General features: G+C 34.8%; 4 protein-coding genes across 6 annotated transcripts; 2 read left to right on the top strand and 2 right to left on the bottom strand.

Moving 5' to 3' along the window:
- Positions 1–320: 320 nt before the first annotated feature.
- Positions 321–2,125, bottom strand: LOC129792299 (ruvB-like helicase 2). The gene is made up of 2 exons (XM_055831208.1): positions 1,955–2,125; positions 321–1,885 (listed from the first exon to the last, which is right to left on the bottom strand). Exon 2 carries the CDS (start codon positions 1,857–1,859, stop codon positions 450–452), a length of 1,410 nt encoding a protein of 469 aa, XP_055687183.1. The 5' UTR covers positions 1,860–1,885; positions 1,955–2,125; the 3' UTR covers positions 321–449.
- A 950-nt stretch (positions 2,126–3,075) lies between these two features.
- Positions 3,076–12,946, top strand: LOC129794333 (uncharacterized). 2 transcript variants are annotated; one of them, XM_055835133.1, is made up of 4 exons: positions 3,076–3,552; positions 4,498–4,830; positions 9,181–9,474; positions 11,950–12,946. In XM_055835133.1, exons 2-4 carry the CDS (start codon positions 4,518–4,520, stop codon positions 12,102–12,104), a joined length of 762 nt encoding a protein of 253 aa, XP_055691108.1. In that variant the 5' UTR covers positions 3,076–3,552; positions 4,498–4,517; the 3' UTR covers positions 12,105–12,946. The 2 variants fall into 2 exon arrangements, with proteins under 2 accessions (XP_055691108.1, XP_055691109.1); XM_055835134.1 differs by having other exon boundaries at positions 3,091–3,566.
- Positions 12,947–12,969: 23 nt separating this feature from the next.
- Positions 12,970–17,195, bottom strand: LOC129794334 (estradiol 17-beta-dehydrogenase 8). The gene is made up of 3 exons (XM_055835135.1): positions 17,041–17,195; positions 16,352–16,966; positions 12,970–13,297 (listed from the first exon to the last, which is right to left on the bottom strand). Exons 1-3 carry the CDS (start codon positions 17,075–17,077, stop codon positions 13,215–13,217), a joined length of 735 nt encoding a protein of 244 aa, XP_055691110.1. The 5' UTR covers positions 17,078–17,195; the 3' UTR covers positions 12,970–13,214.
- A 273-nt stretch (positions 17,196–17,468) lies between these two features.
- Positions 17,469–25,624, top strand: LOC129794245 (protein bunched, class 2/F/G isoform). Of its 2 annotated transcripts, none has more exons than XM_055834951.1 (4): positions 17,469–18,938; positions 19,095–19,678; positions 24,471–24,522; positions 24,620–25,624. In XM_055834951.1, exons 1-4 carry the CDS (start codon positions 18,027–18,029, stop codon positions 24,833–24,835), a joined length of 1,764 nt encoding a protein of 587 aa, XP_055690926.1. In that variant the 5' UTR covers positions 17,469–18,026; the 3' UTR covers positions 24,836–25,624. The 2 variants fall into 2 exon arrangements, with proteins under 2 accessions (XP_055690926.1, XP_055690925.1); XM_055834950.1 differs by having other exon boundaries at positions 17,475–18,938; positions 19,068–19,678.
- Positions 25,625–25,795: the final 171 nt, after the last annotated feature.

Genomic DNA, 25,795 nt, shown 5'->3' with positions numbered 1-25,795 from the left:
TGTCAAACGCAAAAAGAGTGGCAAATTGTTACAGCGTACAGAATTGAGAACTGTCAGTGGACGCCGATGTGCGTCAAGCCGTCCAGGATGTGTTAAAAAAATCATTCATTTGGAATAAAGTTTTCTTCAAAAATTCTTTAACAATTTTGTTCTCAAAACAAGAATTATTAAATCTTTTCGACGTGTAAAAGAACTTTTTTCAAACTAATAAGAAAGATTTCTCTTCATTAAAATAAAAAATCCTCCTACACTAAAAAAAAACAATTCTTCAAAATAAAGATTTTTCTGTGAGAAGGAACAATCGATCAAGAAATAAAAGATTTTTCTCAATTCTTTGAAGATTTTATTCAGAATTAAGTGAGAAATATAAAAGGGAAATCCACTCAAATCTTCATAATTCGTATTTAAAAAAAAAAGAAGAAGAGAAAATCCTCCAGGAAAAGACGTCTTTAGTTGTCGCCAACCTCCATGGGTGTTACTTTTGTATTACTCCCACCGATAGATCCTCCTTCATTGAAGAGATACTCATCCTGGTACTCCTTGAGAATGCGACTGGATCGACTCTCATCGAGGAAGAGTGTGTAGACCTTCTTCACGTCCTCAATGGTCACTTCAGTGGCACGGCGGCGTCTCGCGAGGAGATTTGCCGTCGTGATGAGCTGAATGGCATACCGGAGGCTCGTCTCGGTGGCAATCCGCGTGAGAACCGTCAATCCATCGGAGCTCATTTGGCAATCTTCTTCCTCGCAGCGAATCTTGAGGATTTCCTTGAATTCCTTCTCTGTGTACGGAATTGTGCGGATGATGATCATGCGATCGAGGAGGTCGATTGGGATGCCATGGGGGCTCTTGTAGTCCGTGCCACGGATGCGTGTGATACCTCGATTTGTGGCCATAATCACCACGGGAGCCATGTCACTCTCGAGGGCACGATTGAGGTAGGAGAAGCACTCCACATCAAGCATGTGAGCCTCATCGATGAAGAGAACACCCGGATTGATTTCTGCCTTGCCCTCTTCGCGCCATTCTGCCACTTTGTTGTTTATCTGATCCCTCACCTCCTGCTTTATCTCCCCCGTGTCACCGGAGAAGAGTGCAAGGAACCCATGGGTGCGACTGTTGATCACATCAATCTCATGGAGGGTGACTGTGTGCACGACTTCCTTCCTCTTCTGCAGCTCCCCTTCCGGGCACTGCACGAAGCGTGTCTGAACACCCGTGGCATCATAATCACGAGCCCTCGTGAAGCTCCGTCCCAACTTATTCACCTTTCCGGACGCCTTGTCGATGGTAATGATGTCACCAGCCTGAATTTTTGCATTCATGAAGCACTCAATAATCTTATTGCCCAAATCGTAATTTGTCTCCATTTCCGTTGTCTTCAGCGTCACCTTGCCGACCTTTTGACCCGTTCCCGTGGTGGGGCGATCAATTTGAATCTCCACAACTTCTCCCTCAATTATCTCCGTCTCCTCCTTAATCCTCACCCCAATACTCTTTCGCAGTGCCTGCGAGAGGGCCTCTGTCTTGCTCATCTCCAAGCTGTAGATCTCAGAGCCGGACATTGAGGTGAATGGTGTTTCCAATCCCAGAGCTTGAGCCATTCCAACGGCAATAGCAGTCTTTCCCGTACTCGGTTCACCAGCAATGAGAACACATCGCCCAGCAATCTTTCCTTCGCGCACCATTTGAACAATTATTCCAGCTGCTTTCCGGGCATCCTTCTGACCCACCATTCCTTGTGAAATATTCCTCGCTTCGAGCACATCATCGAGCCCAAGGCCACGAATATGGGAATGTGCACCAATCCGCTCAATCCTTGTAATCTCACGCACCTCCAATTTATCTCCTTCAGCCATTTCTTATGGGATTCCTTCTGGTCTTCCTAGAAACGTTTGGTCAATATGACTTTTAGGTTAGGTTCAATTTGTTTGTTCAATTTCACTGAAAATACCTTATTATTTGCAAATATTTCACTCCTTTGTTCCTTCGTTGATCCTTATCTCCAGACAGGATGTGAAATTTCTTCCAACTGAATCGTATTTTGTGGGATTTTTACAATTTTTTTACACTTGAAGAAACAACCAAAACAAACAGCAATGCCAGGGAAAATAACATAGAAATCATCGAAAAATCATCGAAGAGGGGTTGCGCGAAAAAATTTGAACTTTAACGAACTTTTTTTCTGTTTTTTTCCAAAAATGCGATTTTCTTATTTTTCTTCCAAATTTTTGGGCGCAAAACACATGTTTGGAGCTTCTGGGGTACTTACGGGTGATCCGGGGCCTCCGGAGATCCGCTCCGTGCGGGATTTGGGGCCCACGAAATTTTGAAATTTTTGACGGTTGGGGATTTTACACGACTCTCATTTCCCGGAAATGGATTTTCGCGAACTTTTCAAACCAATGATGCCAATCGACGCGGCGTCGCTTCCTAATTGCAAAAAATTACTTCCGGTCGGAAAATTCGGCGGAAAACGCGAGAAATCTGCGATAAACTAGAAATGCGAGGGAGACGGATAGCGGTGAAATGCATCCATCTCATTTTCTCTTCAACAAAATGTAATAAAAAGGGCGCCAAATTCAAAAAGTTGCCAAAAAAGCATCCTTTCTTTATTTAATTTCTTTAAAATAAAATGCAACGTTGAGATTTATACTAATTCTTTAACTTACTTTCCGACCGGAAGTTAGTTTTCTGTGTTCAGGAAGATTCAACGAGCTAATTATTTGCGAAAATTTATATTTGTTGATTTATTCTTTTTTTCCTCACCAAGGATCTCTTCACTCCTCAAAGAAAATAATTAATTTTAACAATTCTAAAGCAGATGTGGAGGTCCTGATCAGTTCATTGAGCCTCCTATTCAGTCCATGGCCAGCAGAGATGCTTCCTGATTTTTTTTGGGACGATACCTAACAATGCACATCCTTAAAATCATTATCAAGTAAAAAAAAAAAGATATTCTGACTAGCTTCCAGTCAATTCCGGCTACTAGAGAAGCTTCCTCGTGCTTCTTCTGAGACAACAAATCCTCAACAAGGGACGTCCGAATGCGCAAAAAGGACATGCGCCCCACGCATGTAACATTATTTTGTCGGCGCAAGGACACTTCAAGGAGGGGTTGTTTTATTTATTTTTACTCTCTCGCTGGCACATCGCGGATGAAAAGTGTGTTATCACCACCGATAATGGCATAGTTTCACCGTTATCAGGACAAATTAATTTATTTCTTAGTGGTGAAAGGTAAAAAGAATTGTAATTCAGAGACTGCAGAAAAGTGCGTGAGCTTTTGTGCTTTTGTGGGTGTTGTATGGTGGAAAAAGAAGAAAATTTGTGTCCCTCCCGAACGCAAAAAAGGCGTCGCGATATCGGAAGACTATATTGATTTTTGTTGAGTCGCAATATTGTGTGGAGATTTCTCCCCACTATCACAGTGCCCCCCTTTTGAGCACCCCACACACATCTGACCAACAACAAATAAGGCGAAACACGGGACTACTGGCGGGTGCTGTCTGTGGGGCGCCCCCTTTTTCACCGGAAGCGGAGAACCAGCAGGTGAAGCAAAATATGTAATTCTTTTCTTTGTCTCTACTTTACTGCAAACCTCACCAACACCCCCATCCGGAAATACCCAGAACCCCACACACACATCCCCCCACATTTCCCACAACGCCCTGCATGAGTGCATTGAGTGTGAAAATTGTGAAATTCTTTAGTTTTTCCTTTAAAGTTAAAAAAATGTGTGAATTATGTACAATGAGAAAATCACAGATAAAAGCTCCAAAAGCTCTTGTTCTCATTAAAAACTATGTATGTGTGTACATAGAAAAGAGAAATATGTAGTATGTGAAAGCTCTGGAATGAAATTTCTTAAATAAATTTGCATAAAGTTAAACAAATGAGTGTAGGCAATGTAATTTATTTTGCTTGGAAAATTTAGTGTGTCGAAGATGAACTTTGAGATTATTAAATATTTGTAGGAGAGAATGGGGAAAGGGAGAAAAGCTCTAAATGAAAATCTCAATTTTTAAAGGAATATCAAACTTTCGAGAGCTAAAAATGATGCTTATTTGTAGCATAAATCATCACAATGCTCGCACATAATGTTGATAAGATTTGCAGAGGATCCCGGGGCTATTTGCAGGACTTTTCTTAGAATTAATCTCCAAAACTTTCGATAAGTTTCTCATAACATATAACCGCTACTAATGGAATGAAATTCGCAGCTTTAAGCTTGTCTTCAAGCATGTTTTTTTTTATATCCTTTAAGGAAAATTACTTTCGGGGCTAAATGTTATATCTTTGGGGCGTTAAGATTGAACACATTGGATATCTATTTTACCCCATAATTATCCTTTTCTCTCCTAAACACCCTTAATCTTTTGAATTAAAGGATCTATTTGGATTATTTTCCAATTTTCAATTCAATTATAATTCAGAATCTTCTTAAATTGACATATTTAACTAAATATAAAAAACAAAATAAATAATTTGTTTCAGGCGCTTTTAGGACAAAAGAAATGCACGCAATGGGAATCCACTCTGCTCTTGCTGTTAAACGACAGCGCAAGAGGCGTGATGATCAAAAGAAGAAGCGGGAGCGACGACATAGTCTCCAAAGTGCAGACAGCCTCGACACAAATGCTTCCTCGACCCGACGCCGGTATGGACGGTACGGGCTCAGGAAGCGCAACACTGAGAACTCACTACTGGACCAGCAGGTGGTCTCCAGTATTGGGATGCTTCACATTGGTGTTGTATTCGTAGTTTTTGGGATCTTCCTGCTGGGTGCTGGTATCCTCCCCGATGATATGTCTTCATTTAATTTATTCGGTACGTATCACATTGAGTTCTAAATCGTTCTAATTTATTAAGTTAAGTTCTAATGTAGAACACTCTTGGAGCAGGTTAACATTCAATACAGTAAATTACCCAATATTAGGAGACACAGAAGTTAGGCAAAAGGGTTTTTCTTTCAATTATTTAAATATTCTATTTTTTTTCCTTTATTTATTGCTGATTCTACATCAGCCAATAATATTTTTTATCGACTAATTTTTCAATAGAAAAAACAATGGGGGGTGTTTTTGAAATGCACTGAAGCCATTAGAGTAAAAGTAATTCCAATTAAACTCCTTCAACACTGGAGAGCTGTTTGCATGCCATTAATGACTCTTATCCTTGTCACCTTCACTCAGCAATCACACATAAAATGGGGGGGGGGTGGAGAAAGTTTATATATATTTCCCTCTTTGTGAGAAACAAAATTAATATTTTTTTTGGCAAATGAATTTATAATGAAACAAACTTTAAAATGCTTTTGCTTAATTAATTTTTATCCCTTTGACTCTGTCATAAAAATGGTGCCAATTCCAAGAGATAAATAAATAATTAAAGGATTAAAAAAGATATTATTTCCTCGGCGATAAATGGAAATTTAATTTTCATGACAAAGTGCATCAAAAAATGGTGTGGAAAATTTGATATTTGCATGAATGCATTGTGAAGAAAAATCCTTCGAGTTTGTCCCATTTTCCTAAGCATTAAAATGTATAATATTATGACTTTGTTTTCTTAATTTCCTTTCTTATCACGTAAGTAAATTCTGCGTGATAGTTTTCACTGATTTCCTTTCGAGTCTCACATTGGAATGCAAAATTCAGCACGTTTAAGGGAAAATTTTATGCCTTTAGCTACATAAAAGCAAAAAAGTTATGCTCTCTGTGGGTGAAAAGGACGAGTTAAATTTTCTGCTCAATTATTAGGAATGATTTATTATATATTCAATAAGACTGTCTAACCTAGTTGAAATGTATAGGGGAACGTGGCCCAATTGCGACCCCCTAAATTCTGTTTCAGAAGGATTGAAAAAAGTCATATTAAAATGAATTAAATCTTCCCAAGTTTGGTACCATTGGAAAGGTCATTTAATAGGCTAACTTTGTTCTATAGATGCAAACATTCTATCTCTTACCTGTTCTGAGTAATAATCGAATTAAAAAAAGTTGCTAAAATTGCACTTTTTCACCACGGTGTTCTAATTGCGACCCCCCGAGTGTTCTAAATGCGACCCCCTTTTTTTGCCGTAATTTGTGGGTTTTTCACTAGTAGATCACATTTATCACTACTATAAATAGGGAAACTGCCATGAATTACCCGGAAAAGCCGGAAAATCAAGAATTTATTTTCATTCTTCCCCACATTTGTTTTGACATTTCGCCCTTGAGGTGACTACACACACTTTCACACACACCGACAATTGCGCACTCACTGACGTAATTCCCAGAAAATCCACGAAAATTCTTCTGAGGAATGCGTAAATTACACTAACTGCACTCCCCTTTGGCTGTAGGAACATTTTCACGGCGAAAAAACTTTCAAGAAACGTGAAAAAATATTGATTTTCCCGAAATCAAAACACAGCGCGGTCTGTGTGAGAGAGACACTTCCACACCACTACACGCATGCGCGACTGCTTTACCGTGGTGAATGGTGGAAATAGACGGTCCGAATTGAAACATTTTGGGGGTCGCAATTAGACCATTCTGCATGTATTACATTTTCACTTAATTACTTAAAATACCTAAAATCTTTCAAAAAATTGTAAATCAAGTAATAAACTAGACCCTCTAAGCTACAGAAACGCGGCATAATATGAGACATAATAGTGGGAAAAAAACTCATATCAACTTAGTTTCTAAAATCAGAAAATGTCGGCCAAGTGCTGAAAATGAATTTTGATTTTTTATTAGTCCTGTTGTGTACCAAATTAATTTATTTTAGGCGCTAACATTATCTTACTATAATATCTTCATAATGTAGTGAAACTAATTTTATAATATTTCGTCATTTACGAGAAAAAGGGGCGGTCGCAATTGGGCGGCGGTCCGATTTGGGCCACGTTCCCCTATAATTTAAAAGTCAGAGGATAATTTTTGAAGTTACATAGTTGGTATTCCAAATATGAGGAAATTGGGAAAATTGTGATGTAAGGATCGGAAAAGATTTTTTTGCATGTTTTTCTTCATAATAATAATACAAAAACTTTTCCTTAAAAACTGAACGATAAGTTGAAAAATAGAAAACGTCTTGTCAGACTTTCAAGAAATCGGGATTTATTAATAAATTGAGTGAAAGCTTTCCTATGAGAATACCAAACTCCCATAACGTCTGCCCATTAGCAACAAGCTATCAATTTAATATGTAAAATGGTTCTTGTTGAAAATTCTCATGGAATTTTGTTACGATATATATTTTAATTTAATTCAAATATAGAACAAAATATTCCGCTTTAATATACATAATGCAAATATATTTATTCTAGTGGTTGCATATTTAAATATTCACGCGAATTTCACATGAAATAATGATGATAAATAAAATTTAAATTAATTATTCAGACAAAAGGAGTAAAAGCAAAATAATACACCATCACATGTTGAATACCTGAATTACCGAAGTTTGATATTTAGTACATTTATTTGTAGTAATTTTAAAATAATTTTAGGATAATGTAGCATAAATTTCAATTCAGGAAAACATAAATTGAGTTTAGTGGATAAATGAAATAAATCAGCATTTATGAATCGAATAGAAGCATAAAAATGGCATTTTAGTGGAAAAACGTGTAGAAAAATTAAATTTTCTACTGAAAGAGAAAAATTCTAACATCTCCATTCTAAAATGATGCTTTTTGTAATTTAAAATGAATAAAAAAATTAATAAATGAGATGAAGCAATTAGTCATTCATTTTAACAGCCATTCACTCGCGTAAATTCTTTATAATCATTCTTTACTCCATATAATAAATTAAAATTTCTGACTTTCTGGTTCGCTATAAAAAACGTGATGTGCATTCATTACTTTCATTCGCATTTTAATTTAAATCCACCGTCAGTCAATTTATCCATAAAGAATGTAATTTTTTTATTCGCCTTTTTCATTGAGAATTTTTCGAAGGATAAGTAAACCTCAATAACATTCATAATGATTTTTTTTTGAGTTCATGCCAAAGGGTGGAAAATTTCGGGTTGACTTTCTTAAGCAAATAAAAAATCAATTTAAACACCCACACTTTATGTATTTATGGTGAATATTCGTTTGTTGGATTTTTGGAATTTTGAGAAAAAAAAATCTCCCCCTTATTTGGCTCCTTCAGGCGTATGCGCTTATTGGGATCATTTTTAATTAAATTCCTTCAATTCATTCCGCTATATTTTTTCCTTTAATTCAGTTAAGAATGTGTCAGTATAAAAAATTTACGAGTAAAATAAATTATTCGTCAATCACTGATCAAAAGCTCCTTTCTATTGTTTTATATTGTAGTTAAAGCTTTCTATCTATGGCTGGACTTTTTGCTGCATTTGTATGAATGTGTTTTAGATAATGCTTTCACAAAGCTTGTAGAGATCCTTCCATAATTTTGATGAACTTCTTGATGAACTCAGTAATTTCAATATGAAATTAAAGCTAAAAATTAAATTTAATGACTTTTGCCTGTGAGAGAAAATCGACAAATCAGTGTTCTTAAAAATTGAAGAGCCCACACATAAAACTTTCCGCATGTTCTCAATAAAATCTCTGCTCTTTTGCTGAACTTGCAGAATGGGGCGCTAAAAAATTTGCCTTGGAATGGGAATTTCGATATGTTCTGTCGGAATTGCATGAGATTTTGAATAATAGATGTAATGGATTATGACTTGCAATACTCCTAAAATATTAATATAGCGCAATAAAGGCATCTGAGCATGAAATGATTGTGTAGAAGACATTAATTCGGAAGCTGAATTGTATTGATTTTATTTTAGAACAAAAACTTTCGTAGAGAGATTTAAAGATTTATTTCTATCTCTTTAAGAAGTTTAAGCTCTCACAATATTGTTCGCAAAGATTAATTCTTTACCCCCAGTGAAATACTCAAAGCATATTGTACATAATTTAGGTACATAAATCTCATAATTGGAAAAACCACTTAAAAGGAAAATATTTGAGAGTGGCTTCCCCTAAACCGCGTGTCAAACAATAAACTTCAACCTTTTAAGCACACATTAAATTATTCACTAATTAATATTTAATTTAGCGACTTTGGGGAATTTATTTTTGGTCTCTTAACTAGAAAGCTCACAAAGCTCACAAAGTTCACGTGTTAAATGTGATTTCTTGTATGTTCTTGTACATTGCAGCTTTGGAAACGTGGTGGAATGAATTGGTGTGCACCGGAGCTTTTGCTATCGGACTGGGAATCTTCCTAATAATTCTGAATTCCTTCATAAGTAAGCGCGAAGAAACGGATTTGGAGGAATATGTTCAGCGTCAATTGACCCGATCGCGGTCAGGACATCGCTTGGAACGTGATGTGGAGACGGGCTGTTTGGCAACGCGTCAACACCACAAGAGTCGCCTACAGAAGGACCTTCTTCATTCACCCGCAACGGAGTCATCCAATGAACCCCTCTCCTCAACAAATACACACGATGGTAAATGTTCCTTCTGTGTCATTTTTGCACCCCACAAATCCACCCATTCACCACCCCATCCTCTTCACCATTTATATGTACGAGCATCGAACACTAAAAGTTTTCTCTCTTTCTCATGCCATTATTCTTCAAGTCCATGGCGCTACTCAATTATTTGGGAGGTCATTTTCTTTATTCATTCCAATATGCTGGATTCTTCTTCTTATTAACTCCGCTCAAACATACAAATTAAACAACTTAAGGGGTATAGTTACTATTCAAATTTCTTTTGATCCTCCTCAGATTACAAGAATAAACATAGTACAACTACATATATAATTTTCAGTGCTTGAGGGTGTTTTTTCCATTACACAATGTAATCCTCAAGGGAAATCATTCGCATTGAGAGCAAAAAAGCCCTTTGCAAGATGAATTTATTTTCTTGTGAATTCTCTTGAAATGCATCACATACAAAATGTTACTCATAATATGTGGCTTTCAGTTACATCGTATGTAGTAAAATGGGGTGAATCGGATTGTATTTAGCTATGAAATGTATTTTATAGTTTCTTTAATTGAGTTTTTAAGCAAAAATTTAATTTTGCTTGAAGTACCTGATGATATGGTTTTAAATATAAACCGAAACGTCGCTGAAACTATATGACAGTTATTAAGTTTTTTAAATTAATTCAAAGTCATTTAATCGGTTTGATATTTTATTGCGATATTTTCTTTAAATTTCCCTTAATTATTCACCTGGACCTATTTTTTATGATTCATCACAGTTTAAATGAAGATAAAATTAAGATTAAAAATTAATGAAAATCAAAATTTAATTTTACAAAATAATGGAAAATTAATAAAGTATTTGATGCTGATATCTTGCTCAACATTGTAAGCACAACTGGGGCGTGTTTGTAGTGTACTCCCCCGCAAAAATCACTACCACATCATTTCATACATACGTCTCTTAGCAAGTATATAAGATGAAAAAAAAAATGAAAGACATGCCCTTAATTTTCCACCCCTTGTGAAGCTTTCAAATAAGTATGACTAAAGTTTGCTTTTTTTCTCTCTTCTTTGTTAACGTTTCCATCTGTGATTCTATTCACCCCGTTTTTGCATGAATGCAAACTAATTATTAAGATTATGGGAGGTGGTAAAATCAACTGCAACGTGTGCAACAGTTCATTGTCTCTCTAACTCCTTTTCTCGTATAATCTTGAAAATTGACTTATCTCATCCATTTATGCGCATTGTTTGATTTAATCATCAACCAAACATGAGTTTCCTGCAGATTTCAAATCAATTTTCCATGTGATTTCATACCGCACCTTTTAGCATCTAACCTGGTGCAGCATATCGAATACATTGAATATGTTTTATGGTAGTTTTGCGGTGATTTCTCAATGGAAAATTCCATAAAGGCAAAAGGTTTAAAGAAAAATCATCCCCGTTAGCTCTCGAAATAGGGAAGAAAATCGCAAAGAGAAGTAAATTATTGATTACTCGAAAATATCGTAAAAAGGACTTTATTCATTGCTACAAAAAAAATTCTATTAAAGAAATCAATCAGAACAAGCATAAACTTCAAGATGATCTAAATAGAATAATAAATCGCCAAAGAAACTCCTCATTTTCCTCCAGAATCAGCTTGGGAAATCCAGCAAAGATTTTCCCAAAAATGCAATCAATGACGTCACTATTGTCTTTTCTTGTCTCTTTCAATACAGACCTTTTACGCGTTTACTCTAAAGTTTCGTCAGTTAATTTGACAATGTACTTTTATGTTTAATGCATTTAAAGAGATATAATTGTAACATCATTATTTGCATTTATGGGAAAATATTTATTAAGAAATTTTTTCCAGCTGATCCCAGTGGAAAATGAAAAGCTTTTTTAGTGATTTTTTTTATTCATCTCTTGATTCTCCATAAGAATTTGTGTAAATATGGGATTTTTCATAGAAAATCGAGTAAATTCTTTCATGGTAACGCATTAACTTATATTCAGGAAATTAACTTAACTTTATCTCTGTATTTTAACTCTATTGTAGACCCCACACCCTATCTAAAATTAATTATTTTACTTACATTCTTCATTTCCTGTCCCCTTCACCCTCCAATAACGTGGACGGTAAAATGGTGTGAATTTTCACGTTTGTAACAATCATAAAAATTCCCACACTTTCTGTGGCCGTGTAAATTAATTCCCGGGTACTTTTCACAACCTGTTAACTCTCCCTCTCTGGCCTCTCCGGCTATATAAATCGTAAAAAGTGCCCACTTTATCGCGAGCATTTTACGCGATTCAATGGGCAATTGGCTGGTTAGCTGTATGCGAGGGATGTAAAATGCCATGTGCGGGGGTGTTGACGAAATTCTTGTTAGAAAATCCAATTTGTAACACAATACGACACACAGTCGTCGCACTAATCTTTACACTTGAGGATTTTCTTCTAAAAGTCTCTTCTTCTCTCTTTTATTTTATTTGCAGGACCACTCGGTGGGGATATTCTCCTTGAGCAAATACTCGAAGAGGACAATCGGTATGACGAACGAAGTGGTGAGATTGTTTCATCCCTTTCCAGTGATAAGAAATTCTTACTTGGAAATGGACACACAAACTCTGTGACTATCACCAACATTTAAGAATCTCATGCGTTTTATTTTCCCCCCAACTCTTATCCTTCGCTTTCTTTACCCACCCACCCCCTTCTCCCCATCATACACTCCCTCCCACCCATTTTTTATATAAAGGCGACATGGCGTATGAAAAAAAAAAGAAAAATCTCACATTCACAATTATCATTGAGACAGAAAAAATCCGCATTGATCTTTTTAGCTATATAGAGTGGTAAGGAAAAAAAAACTAAAAGAAGAAAAGACGTTGAAGACCGTAAAAAGAACTTTTTCGAATATAAAAAAAACCTTCGTAATTGTATTCGTATAAATTTACTTATAAAGAATAATAATAAAAAATCATAAATGATAACCTTTTTCTAATGGAACAGAATCAAATTAAGATACAAAAAATAAAAATTCTTTACTTCAATGAAAAGAAATAAAAATTCAAAAAAAAATGTTAAGCTATGGAAGTCGAAGAGATAAAGTTTAGATAGGCTCAAAAAAAACTGTTTAAAAACACGCTATTGTCCTTTTTCATCTCATTATCTCTTTAATGATAAAAAGAGATTTTTAACCCAAAAAAAAGGAAAGAAAATCAATTTGAAATTTTGTAGCTAAAGAAACACTTATTAAAAAAAAAGAAAATTGTGAAAAGTAACGATAAAGAAATACTTAAACTATGAAAATGAAAAAGAGGGACAACAAAAAAAAATGTTCGACTAGAGAAATAATTATTAAATAATAAAAGATAAACGATATATTTTAAAAATGCATTTAAGATATAAATAAATTTTTAAATCTCTTCTCATTGCACAAAAAATATTATTATATTATATATTAAAATCTTCTTATACAAAGAAAAAAAATCTTAGAGAAAAAGCATTTTAAATACTCGTTGAAAATCTTTTATTTGTATTTATAATTTTATATTTAAAGAAAAAAAAGTTACAACGACTTTTCGTTTCAAAGAAAAAAGAAGAAAATGCGCTTAAACATTGCTCAGAATTATCCACACACAAAAAATATAAATGTACCCGTTTTTTTTTTGGCCATCATCGATACTCAGCAGAGCACTCAGAGTCGCGATATAGAGGCAGGAAGAATATAAAAAGAAGAATTATGACTTTTTGTGGCTTACCCCCCAATAACATCAATAGAAGCTCCGGTGACATAAGAACTCTTATCGGATGCAAGGAACGCAATCACTTCAGCGATTTCTGCAAAAAAAAGCACAAAATACACATGAAGAAAAAACATTAAAAATAGATTAGATAAATTTATTATAAATAAAACACATTTTTCTCTGCACTGAATGACTTTTTCAGAGAACACGATAAAGAAAAGAAAATAAAATTACAAATTATGCAAAAACTTTCAAAGCTTTAACATTAAACTATTGTACTCTTTCATACTTTTTACAAATCGCTGTTGCTTTTAATTTTTCTACAATAACAGAAAAAATATTTTTTAATTTAATACGTTTTTATTCCGTCCAATTGTATATGTGAAGTTAATTTTAAAGGTTTCTTCTTTGCAGAACATGAATCTCCTTACACAGGGCGTGACAAAAGAATTAATATTATTTTTGAATTACGAAATTCTGTGATTTATTTTATGTGAAGAATTAATCTAAAGTTGATTAAACCGACTAATTGAAACTAATTTAGATTTTTTAAAGAGTTTTTTATTATAATGCTCTAACGCGGTTATTTAGCTTATCAAAGGATGAACGTACGATTAACCCTTTAACGACAAAAAAACTTATTTCAACGTTAAAAATCATAATTAAGATTTAAAAATTAAATTTCTTTTATAAAGAAATTCTATTGTCCATTTAATTAGATTTATTTAATTTTATATTGTAAACAAATTATTGCTTTTGCCACACCCTGTGAAAGATTATATCAAACAACAATTACTTAAATGTACAATTCAATCAATTCAACACAGATACAAAGCGATTTATACTTTAAAATCTTAATTTTAAATCTAAATAAAATTCCCCAAAGCCAAAAAAAGATGCTTTCCCTCTGTGCCCTTCTTTTGATATTAACAATGAAGAAGTAATAAACTTGTTTTGTGTATTTTTAAAAGAAAAATTTTCTTATATTTAAATGTTGTCATAAATTTTTAGGGAATTAAAAAAATCTTATAAATTAGAATTTAATGAAAAAAAATGAGAAAATTTTCGATTTTATGCTTTCTCTTGATGGCAAATCTCACCAAATGCGCATGTAAAATATTTATTAATATATCCCAAAAAATTTGAACCAAAATATCAATTCGGAAAAACCCACAAACCGCACAGAACAGGCTTTCAAATGAAAATCGCATGTGATTGATATATTGAAATTATTCTATTTTTTTTCACCCTGCAGTCACACCACCCTCTGAACTAAATTTATAACAATTATTGTGATAAATTCCTTGCTAAATCCATTGATTAAAAAAATTATTACAAAACATTCATCACTCTCGTGTTGTTTTAAAATTAAATTTCCTAAAGTAAAAATAAAAAAAAGAAAGAAAGAAAGAAAATGATAGAAAAGTGGTTGAACCGATTAAATAAATTAAATTTCCAGTAATAATATAATTTTATTTTACAAAATGATATAAAATCCATTTAGAGCTCAATTCATAGAATTAAGTTTTATTCCCTACTTTATGAATGGAAACGAATGGAAAACTCAAAAAAGCACTACCATTGAAAATACTAATAAAATTACATAAAAAAAAGCATCATAAATTGATATGTTTGAAGCATTTCGTGAGATAAACATTACTATATACATTACATATTACAATCAAAACATATAAAAAGCGACCAGAAAAAAGGGTCACGTTTTATTAGAGATATTTTCTTCACACCGAAGGGAATTCCGTGATTTTTCCTGTGCTATAGCATTAAAAGTATGTATAACATCATTCTCCAAAGTGTGTTTTATATACAACAATACAAAATACATTATATGGTTTGTGTATATCACAACGGGACGGAGTGGAACAAGATTATCCATTAAACATTGTCAATGACATAGAAAAAATAAAAGAAAAATGAAAAAAAAAATCAGAGAAAAAATTCCAAGAAATTCTTCTTTTTCATTAAAATCCACGAGCGACATATTTCCCAGCATTGAAATATGCTAATATGCTCTCCCTTCGAGCATTTTATCTATGTGTTCAAGTGTCTGCATATTAATCACATCCCACCCCCGCAACACGCAACTCCACCCCCATTAAATTGGGACGAGTATTTAGGCAGAGAGAAAAACAAATATTCCACATCTGGAGCAATCAACGATGCTCTCCGTGAAGAGCCATTTAATGGAATAATTAATGAACTGTGAATAATTAAGAAGTCCATCTTATACATATCAAATGCATTGGGATTATGTTTTGTGGATGAGGGAATGTGTAGGTGATTGATTTCTTAACGTGCTGGAAGCTTTTACGCATTAAAGTTTTGTCCCAAAGTAAGTTTTGGACTGAATTTTGGCAGAGTGAAATCCACTAATGTGAGGAATGTGAGTAATTAAATAAATAATTATTTCATACTATTTTTTTTTATTAAATTAATATTTCAAGAGGACTATGAGCTTTAATTTCATCTCTGACAAAACTAAAGAATAAAATAGCCGAGAGGTTCTAATTGCACAGCTTCGATGTTTTCTCTTTTTCCTCTGGATACTTAAGTAATGTGAGTTCAAATCCCATTAATGACAAAAGAATTTATTCTGTTAATTTCTTTTCCTTGTAAGATTTTAAAAATTTCTGTATTAAATCTTATTCCGGATCTTTCAGATTTTTTTATATTTCTGAAAAAGAATTTTCAAAAATCTTTTTCAAAACACAAAAATTGTAAGTTTCCTAAAAAATAGTTTATTAAGAAAACTATGTAAATTCTTTTCTGAAAAATAAAAATCCCTAATTTTAATTTTGATAATCAATCGATCATTTTTATTTAATTTTACGTAATTAGATAATTTAAATTTTGAGAAGCTTAAAAAGTATTTTTTAAGGCATTGAAAATAAATAAATAAATATTAAAATTAGTATATTCTTTAAAAATTAATTTTAGTTCATATTTTCTTTCTCCCCATATTAATCCATTCTCCCTTTAGATTTCCAAGATTTTCAAAAAAAAAGATTTTTAAATTTTTCGTGCAAATTCTCTGAATAACCCTGTGCTTGGCAAACTTTTTAAGTTCTTACGGTTCTTTCAATTCTTTCTAATACAAAAAAGATAGATAAAAGAATGGAGGGAAACTTACCCTCTGGCTCGCCGAATCTCTTAAGTGCCGTTTGCTGGATGATCATGTTCTTGACCTTGTCCGGGACAGTACCGGTCATTGGGGTGTTTATAAAACCCGGCAGAATGGCATTGACCCTAATGTTGAACTTCCCGAATTCCTTGGCTGCTACCCTCGTCATTGCTTCCACACCTGCCTTACTGGCTGAGTAGTTTGCCTGCCCAATGTTCCCGGACTTTGCCACCACGCTTGACAAGTTGACAATGGATCCACTGACCCCTTGTTCCACCATGGACTTGGCAAATGTCTGAAGAACCGTAAAAGATCCCTTTAGGTTCACATTAATGACAGCATCAAAGTCCTCTTCTGCCATCTTGAGGATGAACCCATCCCGGGTAATCCCAGCGGAATTTACGACAACCGATGGGGGCTTTTTGTAGCGCTCCAGGCAAAAGGCAAGAGCAGCCCGGACACTAGTTGAGGAGCCCACTTCAATGGAAACCGACGAATGGGGATCCTTCCCAAGGAGATCAACTGTTTCCTGGGCAGTTGACAAATTCTTATCAGCCGCAATGACTGTTGCACCATCCCTGGCAAGAATTCTACATGCTGCCCTTCCAATTCCGGAACCGGCACCTAAGAAAAATTCAACGTGAGTTTTTCCATTGAAGGAAATAATAAAAAAGGTTCCCTTTTGCAGGATTTGTCACCTGTTACAAAAGCCAATTTCCCTGCTAATCCCGTCATTGCTGTCGCCCGCTAATATTGCTGTAATAAAATTATATAACTAAGATTATGATAAATGCAATGTTTACAAAAAAAAGCAGATTAATCACGGAAAAATTAAAGGGCACCAGATGTGTGAGAGTGAGATGGAAAATGTACATTTGAGCGTGTGAAAACGAGAAAGACATTGTACCCCAGTGTGTCCCATAAATTGCCTTACATGCGAATTTCTTTTACACGAATTTGCAAAGATTTTACATTCTCACAGAGTTTCTTTATAAGATTATTTTACATGATATTTTTCAAAGAACTTTTACAAGAAAATTCTGCAAAGTTTTTGCACAGAAATTCTCAAAAATGAATAAATCAAATCGCATATTCAGGGACAAACTAATGCAGAAAGTAGTAAAAGTTTGCAAACACTGGCGCTGCTGTCTCCCGTTCCGTCAAAATAAGAAAATCAGATTCTCTTCGCAATTAAGAAATTATTTTCACATCTCCAAAAATCAGTGAAAAACTAGTCCTTCTGCGTGAGAAATTGTACCCTTGAGTGCTGCAGTGCATTGTGTGTTGCAATTTACGTGAGTTTGTCGTGAGTTTTGGGGTGAAAATCGTGCCATTTGAATCGCGGAAAAAAAGAGTGGAAAAGATGGTGTAAATATCGAAAAAATTCTTCATCTCCACTTTTTTTGCCAACTACACAGTCGCACAGCTGTGATCTTTTGCAATTTTCGTCGCGGGCGGAAGTGCCACAGGGCGCGGAAGGTGCATCACCTTGTCCACAGCTTGATTTTCACGCGCATTTCGGGTGTCTGGGGCGGTGGAGGAGGGACGAAGTTGAGGAGAGAGAAAAAAAAAGTTTGCAGGAAGGAAAATAAAATAATGCAAAAGTGTGGAAAGTGACGAGAATTTCGGGGTGAAAGAAATTATTTGTTGTGTTACTGAGTCACCACACGGCAATGGTAATATCATGCTGAAGATGGCAGACACAGCTAGTGGTCCCGTGAAGCAGCAGAAGCAGCACGGTGTGCCAAAAGGTCATCCGGAAGCTGCGAAAGTGGAACCCCTTCCGGGGAGGCGTATCAATGATGGAGGAGGAACAAAGGGAATGTCCACAGATGGTCGTGGTGGACAAACGACGACGAATACAGGTGGTGCTGCACCGAGTCTAGGGCGTAAGCCAAAGGCATCCTCCTTCCAGATTACATCCGTCACCGTTGGCACCCGCACAAGTGCCGACAATGGCGAGGATAGTGCCGATGATCTCGATGAATCGCACAGTCACACGGATGACAATAGTCGCGTTACGGATCACGGGAATGAGACACCGAGCTTCTCCGAGGACACCAGCTTCTCCAAGGAGGATGTCTTCTACAGCTCAAATGCCCTCGGGACGGCACCTGTAATCCCAACGAGTTCCCAATACGGCCTCGCTATTGTTTCACCCGAACTCAATGGCACGGCCACCCTTACGGATGTCCATGTGAGTCTCACGGATGCTGGCATAAATATTGTGGGGAATGCAAAGCAGAATTGCGACGTGGACAAGGAGGGTCATCAGCGCAATGAACGCTTCAAGGTGGTCAAAATTGAGAGCACCGAACCCTTCAAGCGTGGGCGATGGATGTGCATGGATTATCTGGATCATACAACACTCCAGCAGACTACGACGTCCTCGGAGGGGGCACTCGATGGCACAGACGACACCGCCGCCAAGGTGAATAACATACTTCCCGGACAGACAGCACCGGCGGTCTTCTACAACTCCACAGCGGCTCCTGTGCCCGCTACGGATGCGCTTCCAGAAGTCACCACCACAGCCCCCGTTGTGGCCACTACCACAGCTTCAAACTACACAGCCCAGAGTATGCCATCGCATCAGGTAATTTTCTCTCTCACCTTGTATTGATTTTCCTTTAAAGCTTTCAAAGAGACCATAAAGAACTCCAAAAAAATCTCCTTTTAATTTTTTGTTGTTTCTTTTCTTCCCTCCCATTGACGTTATTTGAAGAAAAACCTTTTGTCCATCAATTTGCAGATGCAGGAAGTTATTGCATCTGCAAGTAAGCGCCCCCCAAAGATGACAACTATGCCACGGCATCAGGGACAAACACAGCCCGCTCAGTATTACAAACAAGCACTGAGCTCAGGGCAACGACATACTTCGACGCAGGAGTACACACAGGGTGCCACACTACCTGCGAATCTCAACTTCCACGATACAGCAGGACTCGAAGCGAGTCTGGCCAGCTTAAGTCACAGCATCAGTGGCCAGCAACAGCATCACAGTACTTCGCCAAAGGTACGAAGGAGCGATGAGGCGCGTTCAGTGGCAACAGCCGAACTCCCATCTAGTCAGCACCATCCGGAGGTGGAGAAAGTCAAGGAGGGTGTAGCCGATGAGCCGCCAATTGCATGCGATCGAGTAGTCGCCACAGAGGTGGTGGATAGTAATTGTGTCTCCACATCCAGTGGCGTTAATTCACCCACTGTGAGCGTCGTGTCGCCGGAAATGACACCCGACGTGGCCACAGAGGTGGAAATGTCGCCGGAGCAGCAGCATTTAGGTGGGGCCACGCCGGCAAATCCCGATGAGACTACCCCCAATGACGAGAGTGAAAGGTAAGTTCATCTCTCAAACTCCTTTTGTTGAACTTATCCACAAATTAAAGGGTTTTATTAATTTTTTTTTAAATTTTTGAATTTGCGTGAGAATGATTGTGAGGGGTTTGTCATAACGAATAATGAGGTACATTTACAAAGCTTTTTTTTTCATTTGAGCAGCAACAGAGATTAGTGGTTTATATATGATCTTTTGGGCTTGATTTTTTACAAAGAGTAGCATTTTCTAAAGTTTTATCTTTCTATTTTTGTAGACAAAGGAGAAAATAATAAAATAATATTTAATTAAAAAGTGAAATAAAAGAAACATAAATTGATTTAAAAGAAACGACTAATAGAATTCGAAAGTTATAAAGATTTAGTGTCCTTAACAATATAAATGATTGTTGCATTCGATTTAATAACATTTTTGACATTTCTTTACTAACAAATGACGCTACTTTCTTAATGTTTGATATTCCTTTTCTAGTTATTTGACCATTTTTTCTACTAATTGACAACTATTTTCTAACGTCTGACGTTTCTTTTCTATTACCTGACATTTATTTTTTTAAGTTTTTCATTCTTTTGAAGTTTTGATTTTTTTCCACTGATTGACAACTATTTTCTAACGTTTGACGTCTTCTGTGATTTTTCCCTAAAAAAATAATTTTTTTGACATTGAAAGGAAAACCTCATTAGCTTAAACTTTAGGGGCTTTTAGACACACCATTCCTTGGTACGCAATTTTGAAATTTTAATTTCAAACACATAGAAACTAAATTTTCCCCAAAGGTACTAATTTTTCTGTTATGTTAAGCCCCTTGTCTTGCTTGAATCAAACTTAAATGTTACTTTATAGCGGGCATGTGTCTTTAATGCTGCCGGAGGAATATTGATTTAAACATAACTTTTTTTTTGTTTCAAATTAATGCGCCAAATTAAGAAATTTTTCAAGGTGAAAGGCGTGGGAATGTTTAGTTTTTTTTTAAACAACGTAAAAGAAACATTTCACTATGAGAGAAGAAAAAATTTCTTGTCCATTCGTGCGGTCTTTCCGGTGTATGGCAAATTTTTAAAATCTATATTAAATGGATGGAAGAGGCGATTTATATGAGGTGTGAAGGCATTTTATTATTAAATTCGTAATTGAGGAATTAAATTGCTGTGAATGGAAAATCTTCCCACTCACAATCATATATGGAGGATTTCTTCAATTAACTCCAATTTAATATTTTGTACATCGTACATGACAATGGCATTTGCAATTTATTTATTTGTAGTAGTTTTTTTAGGGTCTATTATCACGTTGCAAAGGGGGTATAGTAACGACATATTACTTCTTATTTTAAAAATTGTATTTTTAGCAACATTATTTTAATTGATCGCATGGAGAGATTTCTGTTTAAAGAAAGAAGTTTACGTGAAAAAAAAAGTTAAAAGTAAAACATTTCCTCCTTCTCGTTTATGCCACAAAATGACCTTCGTGGTGAGCAACAGAGGCGCGCAAATGAGGGGAACACAAATGACAGAGAGACTTCTTTTTGTTATTTTCTCATACAACACTAGAGCACAATATTTATAAACACTGTCTGTCTATCGATTACACAATATATTTAGTACTGCAGAACGTGGCGAGAGCGCGTAAGATGAGGGACAATGCCGCGGTCTAACAAATCATCTCAATTGGCTACCAAATATATTTAAAATATGTAATTGAAATGTTCTTCTAAAAGAAAAATATTTGTGACGACAGAAATTTCTACTATCAATGAGCTTCCTTCGGTGTATCAAAATGATCAATTTGTTCACTTTGTCATCGGGGGGCAACATTGTCTCATCATCTCGGGGCAATTAGGATTGATTGTTTTCCATCTTTTTGTACCAAAATGCCCTTGAATATTGCAAAAGCAAACCCATATTGAGTTGATGAGAGATCTCTCTACAAATTCATTTTCTTCCTCTTCCTATTTTGTTGTGGAATCTTCTCATAAAGATATGTCAGTGTCCATTTAATGCAATTGCAAATAAGAATGGGTTTGATTAATTACTTATAAAGTCAATTAAAACAAAACAAAAAGGGTGGATGGGGAAGGTAGACTCTTAAAGAGCCACATTCAACGAGCTTTTATTTCTTCAATGGAAACTAATTCATATTGTTGGCTATGTGTAGTATTATCAGCAGTGAGGCGTAAAATGAGTTGGATTCAGTGGAAATCCACACACATGATGATTCAATGATAAACCTACTCTCAAATATTTAATGACGTCTTCGTTCTTTTATCGCACACGATGTTTTGAATTAATGCCCCATTTTCTATCTCTATGTATTACATGTTTTATTGCTTCGTGAATTCCGCATTTTTTTTTTTGTTATTGTTTTCACCGTTTACAACAGAAATTCTTTTGAAAATCTTTTATTTTTTTATGTTGTGTTTTTGATCTATTTGCTCAAAATTTTCAGCTAAAGGATGAGGAATGTTGGAATAAATTAAAGATTGAAATCCAACACAAAAGAACCCCATAAAGACACCCCATTTGACGGTACACTTTAGGGGTGAATCAATCGAAATAATAGGGATATGTTTCTAACAGTTTGAGGAATTTCTTTTAAAAAAAAATTTACCTTTTCTTTAATTATTAAAATTTAATTTATAGAATTTTTATTTCGAAACTAAACGTTTTGACCTCTTATTTTTTTAACCCTTTGAAGACCTCTGGGTTGTTTTCTTTTCACAAATGATCCTATTAATGAGTCTTTGTATAATACAACAGATTTTTGTACAATTTTCCACTAGAATTTGCTGCGAAAAATTCATCAGTTTAGTCTAAAATAAAAATGTTAAAAAAATGACATCAAAATTTTGTTTCGTGTCATGAAACATTCCTACCTGATGTTTTGTTAATCCTTTCGCGACCGCATGAAACATTGAATGATTTTACGATATTATTTATTCTGCGGATATTGTCAGAGAATATTTCTATGTCCGAACGTATTTGTTGGTAACTTCTTTGTAAACTAAACATATCATTGAAAAACAATTAACCCTTTTGCGTTTTTTTGGGTCATACGCAGACACAAACGTGTAATATTTTGTTTGCTTGAATTTTAATGAATTTAATATTGCTTTTCTAAGTTAGAAATGCGTTAAATTTACGTTAATAGGGCTAAAATAACTAAATGAGAAATTATGTATGAGAGGATCCATAGAATAAATGTCGTGATAAAAATAGCGCAAGTTTCAACGTTTCTATGTTTCACGAAGACGCAAAAGGGTAATTCTAATTTTTTTTTACTAACATTTAATGAAAAAATCTAATGTTTCACTTTTGTTTTTACGTATGATCCAAAGACCGCGAAAGGGTTAATGAGTTTTGATAAAGATATTATTAAAACACTTTTCCAGAATTCTACAATGATAAAGAAGTTTCAAAAATGTTTCAGAAATATCCAAGTTAAAATAATGAAACATTACGATGAAACATCAACGAGAATGTTTCAAGTATTCAAAGAGACATTGAACACAATTGTGACGTCATTGATTATATTTTCAATTCTCTAAAAGATTACGCCGAATCTTCTCTCAAATTATAAGTTTTTTTATAAACTATCCCTTTAAGGGAAAAAATTAATAAACAATTTTCCTTTAAATAAGAATTCCAAAATGATTTGCAAATTATAAAATCTTACTAAGGAGATAATCCAAAAATAAATCCAACATTCAACAACTTCTCGTTTCATTCCAATTTGAAAGATGTAAATTAGTATATTATGAAAATTAATTCTTTGAATTGATCAATTAATGTTTTCTTGGGAATTTCTGTTGCTTCTCTCAGTTAAATATATTTTTGGAGAAGATATTTTTGCATTTTTAATTTACATACAGAGAAGAGAAGAAGTTTTGTTTATATAGAAGGAATAAATTTATACAATTTTGCCCGCATTTGAATGAATAGGTATTGAATGAAGATTTTTTTTGCCATCTATCGATTGATATTTGTGATCTGTTAAAAAAAAAGAGGTGTACACGTTTGAAAATTTATAGTGAGTGCAGAGGACACGTTAAAATGCGCATGAGTCACGAATTTTCCATCACTTTTACTCCGTTTTCTCTCTCTTGACGGGGTGGAAAAGTCATGGTGAAAATGCGGGGGAAAAAGACGCAGCTGATGTTTGATTTTGGCGGGGAAAATGTGTGCGAGGGAGACCTTTTGGGATGTTTTTTGACTATACACAAAATAAATTCCCAAATGCACAGAAGAACATGCGAGAGGGGCTCCCCTTTGGCATGGGGAAAATTAAGCAAGAAAGGAAGACAACAATAGGAAGTATGCAAGAGAGGGAGAAAGAGAGTGTGAATGGGAAAAAGGTTTTGTACCCGATTGTATGTGAGAGAATGTGGATCGATTGAGGCAAGAAATGGCATCTCTTCGCACGACGGACGGATCCTTGTGTGGAATTTATTCATTTGCATCCCCATAAGCTTGTCTAAAAAGTGCCTTAAATGCTTTGGGGGGATATTTTCTGTGTGAGAAAGAAAGTGAGTTTGTTTGTGAAATTGACGAGGAAAGCTTTTTTTTTTGCAAAAGTTTTCATGGATAGAATTTTTATGGAGGGTTGTGTGGAGCATGCCCTGGGAAGCCCTGGGATGGTTGTTGTACGTAATTTCCAGGGACTTCCTTGAGGCATTGTCTCACAATGAGCCCCATTTTTTTTTCTTGCAAAGCAAACCAAAGAAATCAAGGAATTTTCTTTGAAGCGTGAATGGCAAATTTTTAATTGAATATTCTCTTCAATTTTTTTTCTTTTCAGTGCGTCAGGAACGAGTGCTGTGGCTATAGACAACAAAATTGAGCAAGCAATGGTAAGTTGGTGGTCAAAATGAAGAAGGAAATTCACCAAATAAAAAAAAAGTTAATAAAAAATGCTAAAATGACAATTTTTTTGGGATCTTTTTAAAGGATCTGGTAAAGTCTCATCTGATGTTTGCTGTGCGTGAAGAGGTGGAGGTGTTAAAGGAAAAAATAGCCGAACTAATGGATCGAATAAATCAACTTGAGGTGGAGAATACAATACTTAAGGCAAATGCAACGCAAGAAACCCTCTCGCAATTGTCTGCGACACTTGCATCGGGAAAAGTTCAAGCGTCAAATACAGGAAATGGATCTGCTTCGTAAGTGTAAAAAAAACACGCACGTTTGACAACAAGAAATATTTTTTGTTTAAAATTTAAATTAAAAAAATCAATTTTAAAGTGCTACGATTAAAAAAAAAAGAACAATCACACCCGCTAAAGAACCTTGTTATCATTTTTTCTTTCTTTTCTCTTAATTTTCATTTTTAAAAAGAAACAATATTTAAATTTAAATAACAAGACATACAAGTCTTTGATGAGATAGAAAATTGATGAAAACTGATAAGAACATCCCAATAGAGAACAAGTGTCGCAAGAATTTAGTATAATAAAAAATATTTAAATATAGAAATGAGATGAAAATGCAAGCAAAATCACAAACAAAACGTTATCAATGTTTGCCATTTTTTTAATTTTATTATTTAGTGGCTATTATTGACTAATCTGTCCACTACGTTGTTTATATTACATATTTCTGTGAATGAGAAAACACGTCTTTTTTTTTTCAAATATCGAGTCAATAATTTTGTAAATTATATTATACTTGTTTTTTTTTTTGCATTGTAATTAAGAAAATGTAATACTTATTTAATGTTTATTATATATTTTTTTGTTGTGTAAATTGGGCTGACAAGGAAATAAGTCAAAAAAAAAGGAGGAAGATAAATGCGAGATTTGCGGGGAAAAAAGTTGTAAAGAAAGTGTGTGAGGGACGCAGTGAAAAATTTATAGGAATTATGTTGTATATAATGAGCATGTGTAGCATATTATGTAGGAATTAAGGATAAAATAATGATAGTTGAACACACACCAAAATAGTGTGCAAAATTAATTTGTTTCTTTTCCTATCTTGTGTTTTTTGTCCTCTCTGAAATACTTTTTTTTTACATTTAATACTGAGGGTGAGTAGGACTAATTTGTCCTTCCGCAAGAGTATGCCATAAGGAGCTGTAGATAAACCTCTGAAATCCTTACAATCCCTATACAATTTTAGCCAGAGCTT

Source organism: Lutzomyia longipalpis, chromosome 3 (assembly GCF_024334085.1).
Source record: "Lutzomyia longipalpis isolate SR_M1_2022 chromosome 3, ASM2433408v1".
Lineage (NCBI taxonomy): Eukaryota > Metazoa > Arthropoda > Insecta > Diptera > Psychodidae > Lutzomyia > Lutzomyia longipalpis.
This window is presented reverse-complemented; position numbering and strand designations above follow the sequence as displayed.

Excerpts from the sequence above, each read along its gene's own strand:
- LOC129792299 (XM_055831208.1), bottom strand. The coding sequence starts at position 1,859 with ATGGCTGAAGGAGATAAATTGGAGGTGCGTGAGATTACAAGGATTGAG.
- LOC129794333 (XM_055835133.1), top strand. The coding sequence starts at position 4,518 with ATGCACGCAATGGGAATCCACTCTGCTCTTGCTGTTAAACGACAGCGC. Across the intron at positions 4,831-9,180 it reads GTCTTCATTTAATTTATTCG|CTTTGGAAACGTGGTGGAAT; the intron begins GTACGTATCACA and ends TGTACATTGCAG. Across the intron at positions 9,475-11,949 it reads CTCAACAAATACACACGATG|GACCACTCGGTGGGGATATT; the intron begins GTAAATGTTCCT and ends TTTTATTTGCAG.
- LOC129794334 (XM_055835135.1), bottom strand. The coding sequence starts at position 17,077 with ATGACGGGATTAGCAGGGAAATTGGCTTTTGTAACAG. Across the intron at positions 16,967-17,040 it reads GAAATTGGCTTTTGTAACAG|GTGCCGGTTCCGGAATTGGA; the intron begins GTGACAAATCCT and ends AATTTTTCTTAG. Across the intron at positions 13,298-16,351 it reads GAGATTCGGCGAGCCAGAGG|AAATCGCTGAAGTGATTGCG; the intron begins GTAAGTTTCCCT and ends TTTTTTTTGCAG.
- LOC129794245 (XM_055834950.1), top strand. The coding sequence starts at position 18,027 with ATGCTGAAGATGGCAGACACAGCTAGTGGTCCCGTGAAGCAGCAGAAG. Across the intron at positions 18,939-19,067 it reads AGAGTATGCCATCGCATCAG|AAAAACCTTTTGTCCATCAA; the intron begins GTAATTTTCTCT and ends CGTTATTTGAAG. Across the intron at positions 19,679-24,470 it reads CCCAATGACGAGAGTGAAAG|TGCGTCAGGAACGAGTGCTG; the intron begins GTAAGTTCATCT and ends TTTTCTTTTCAG.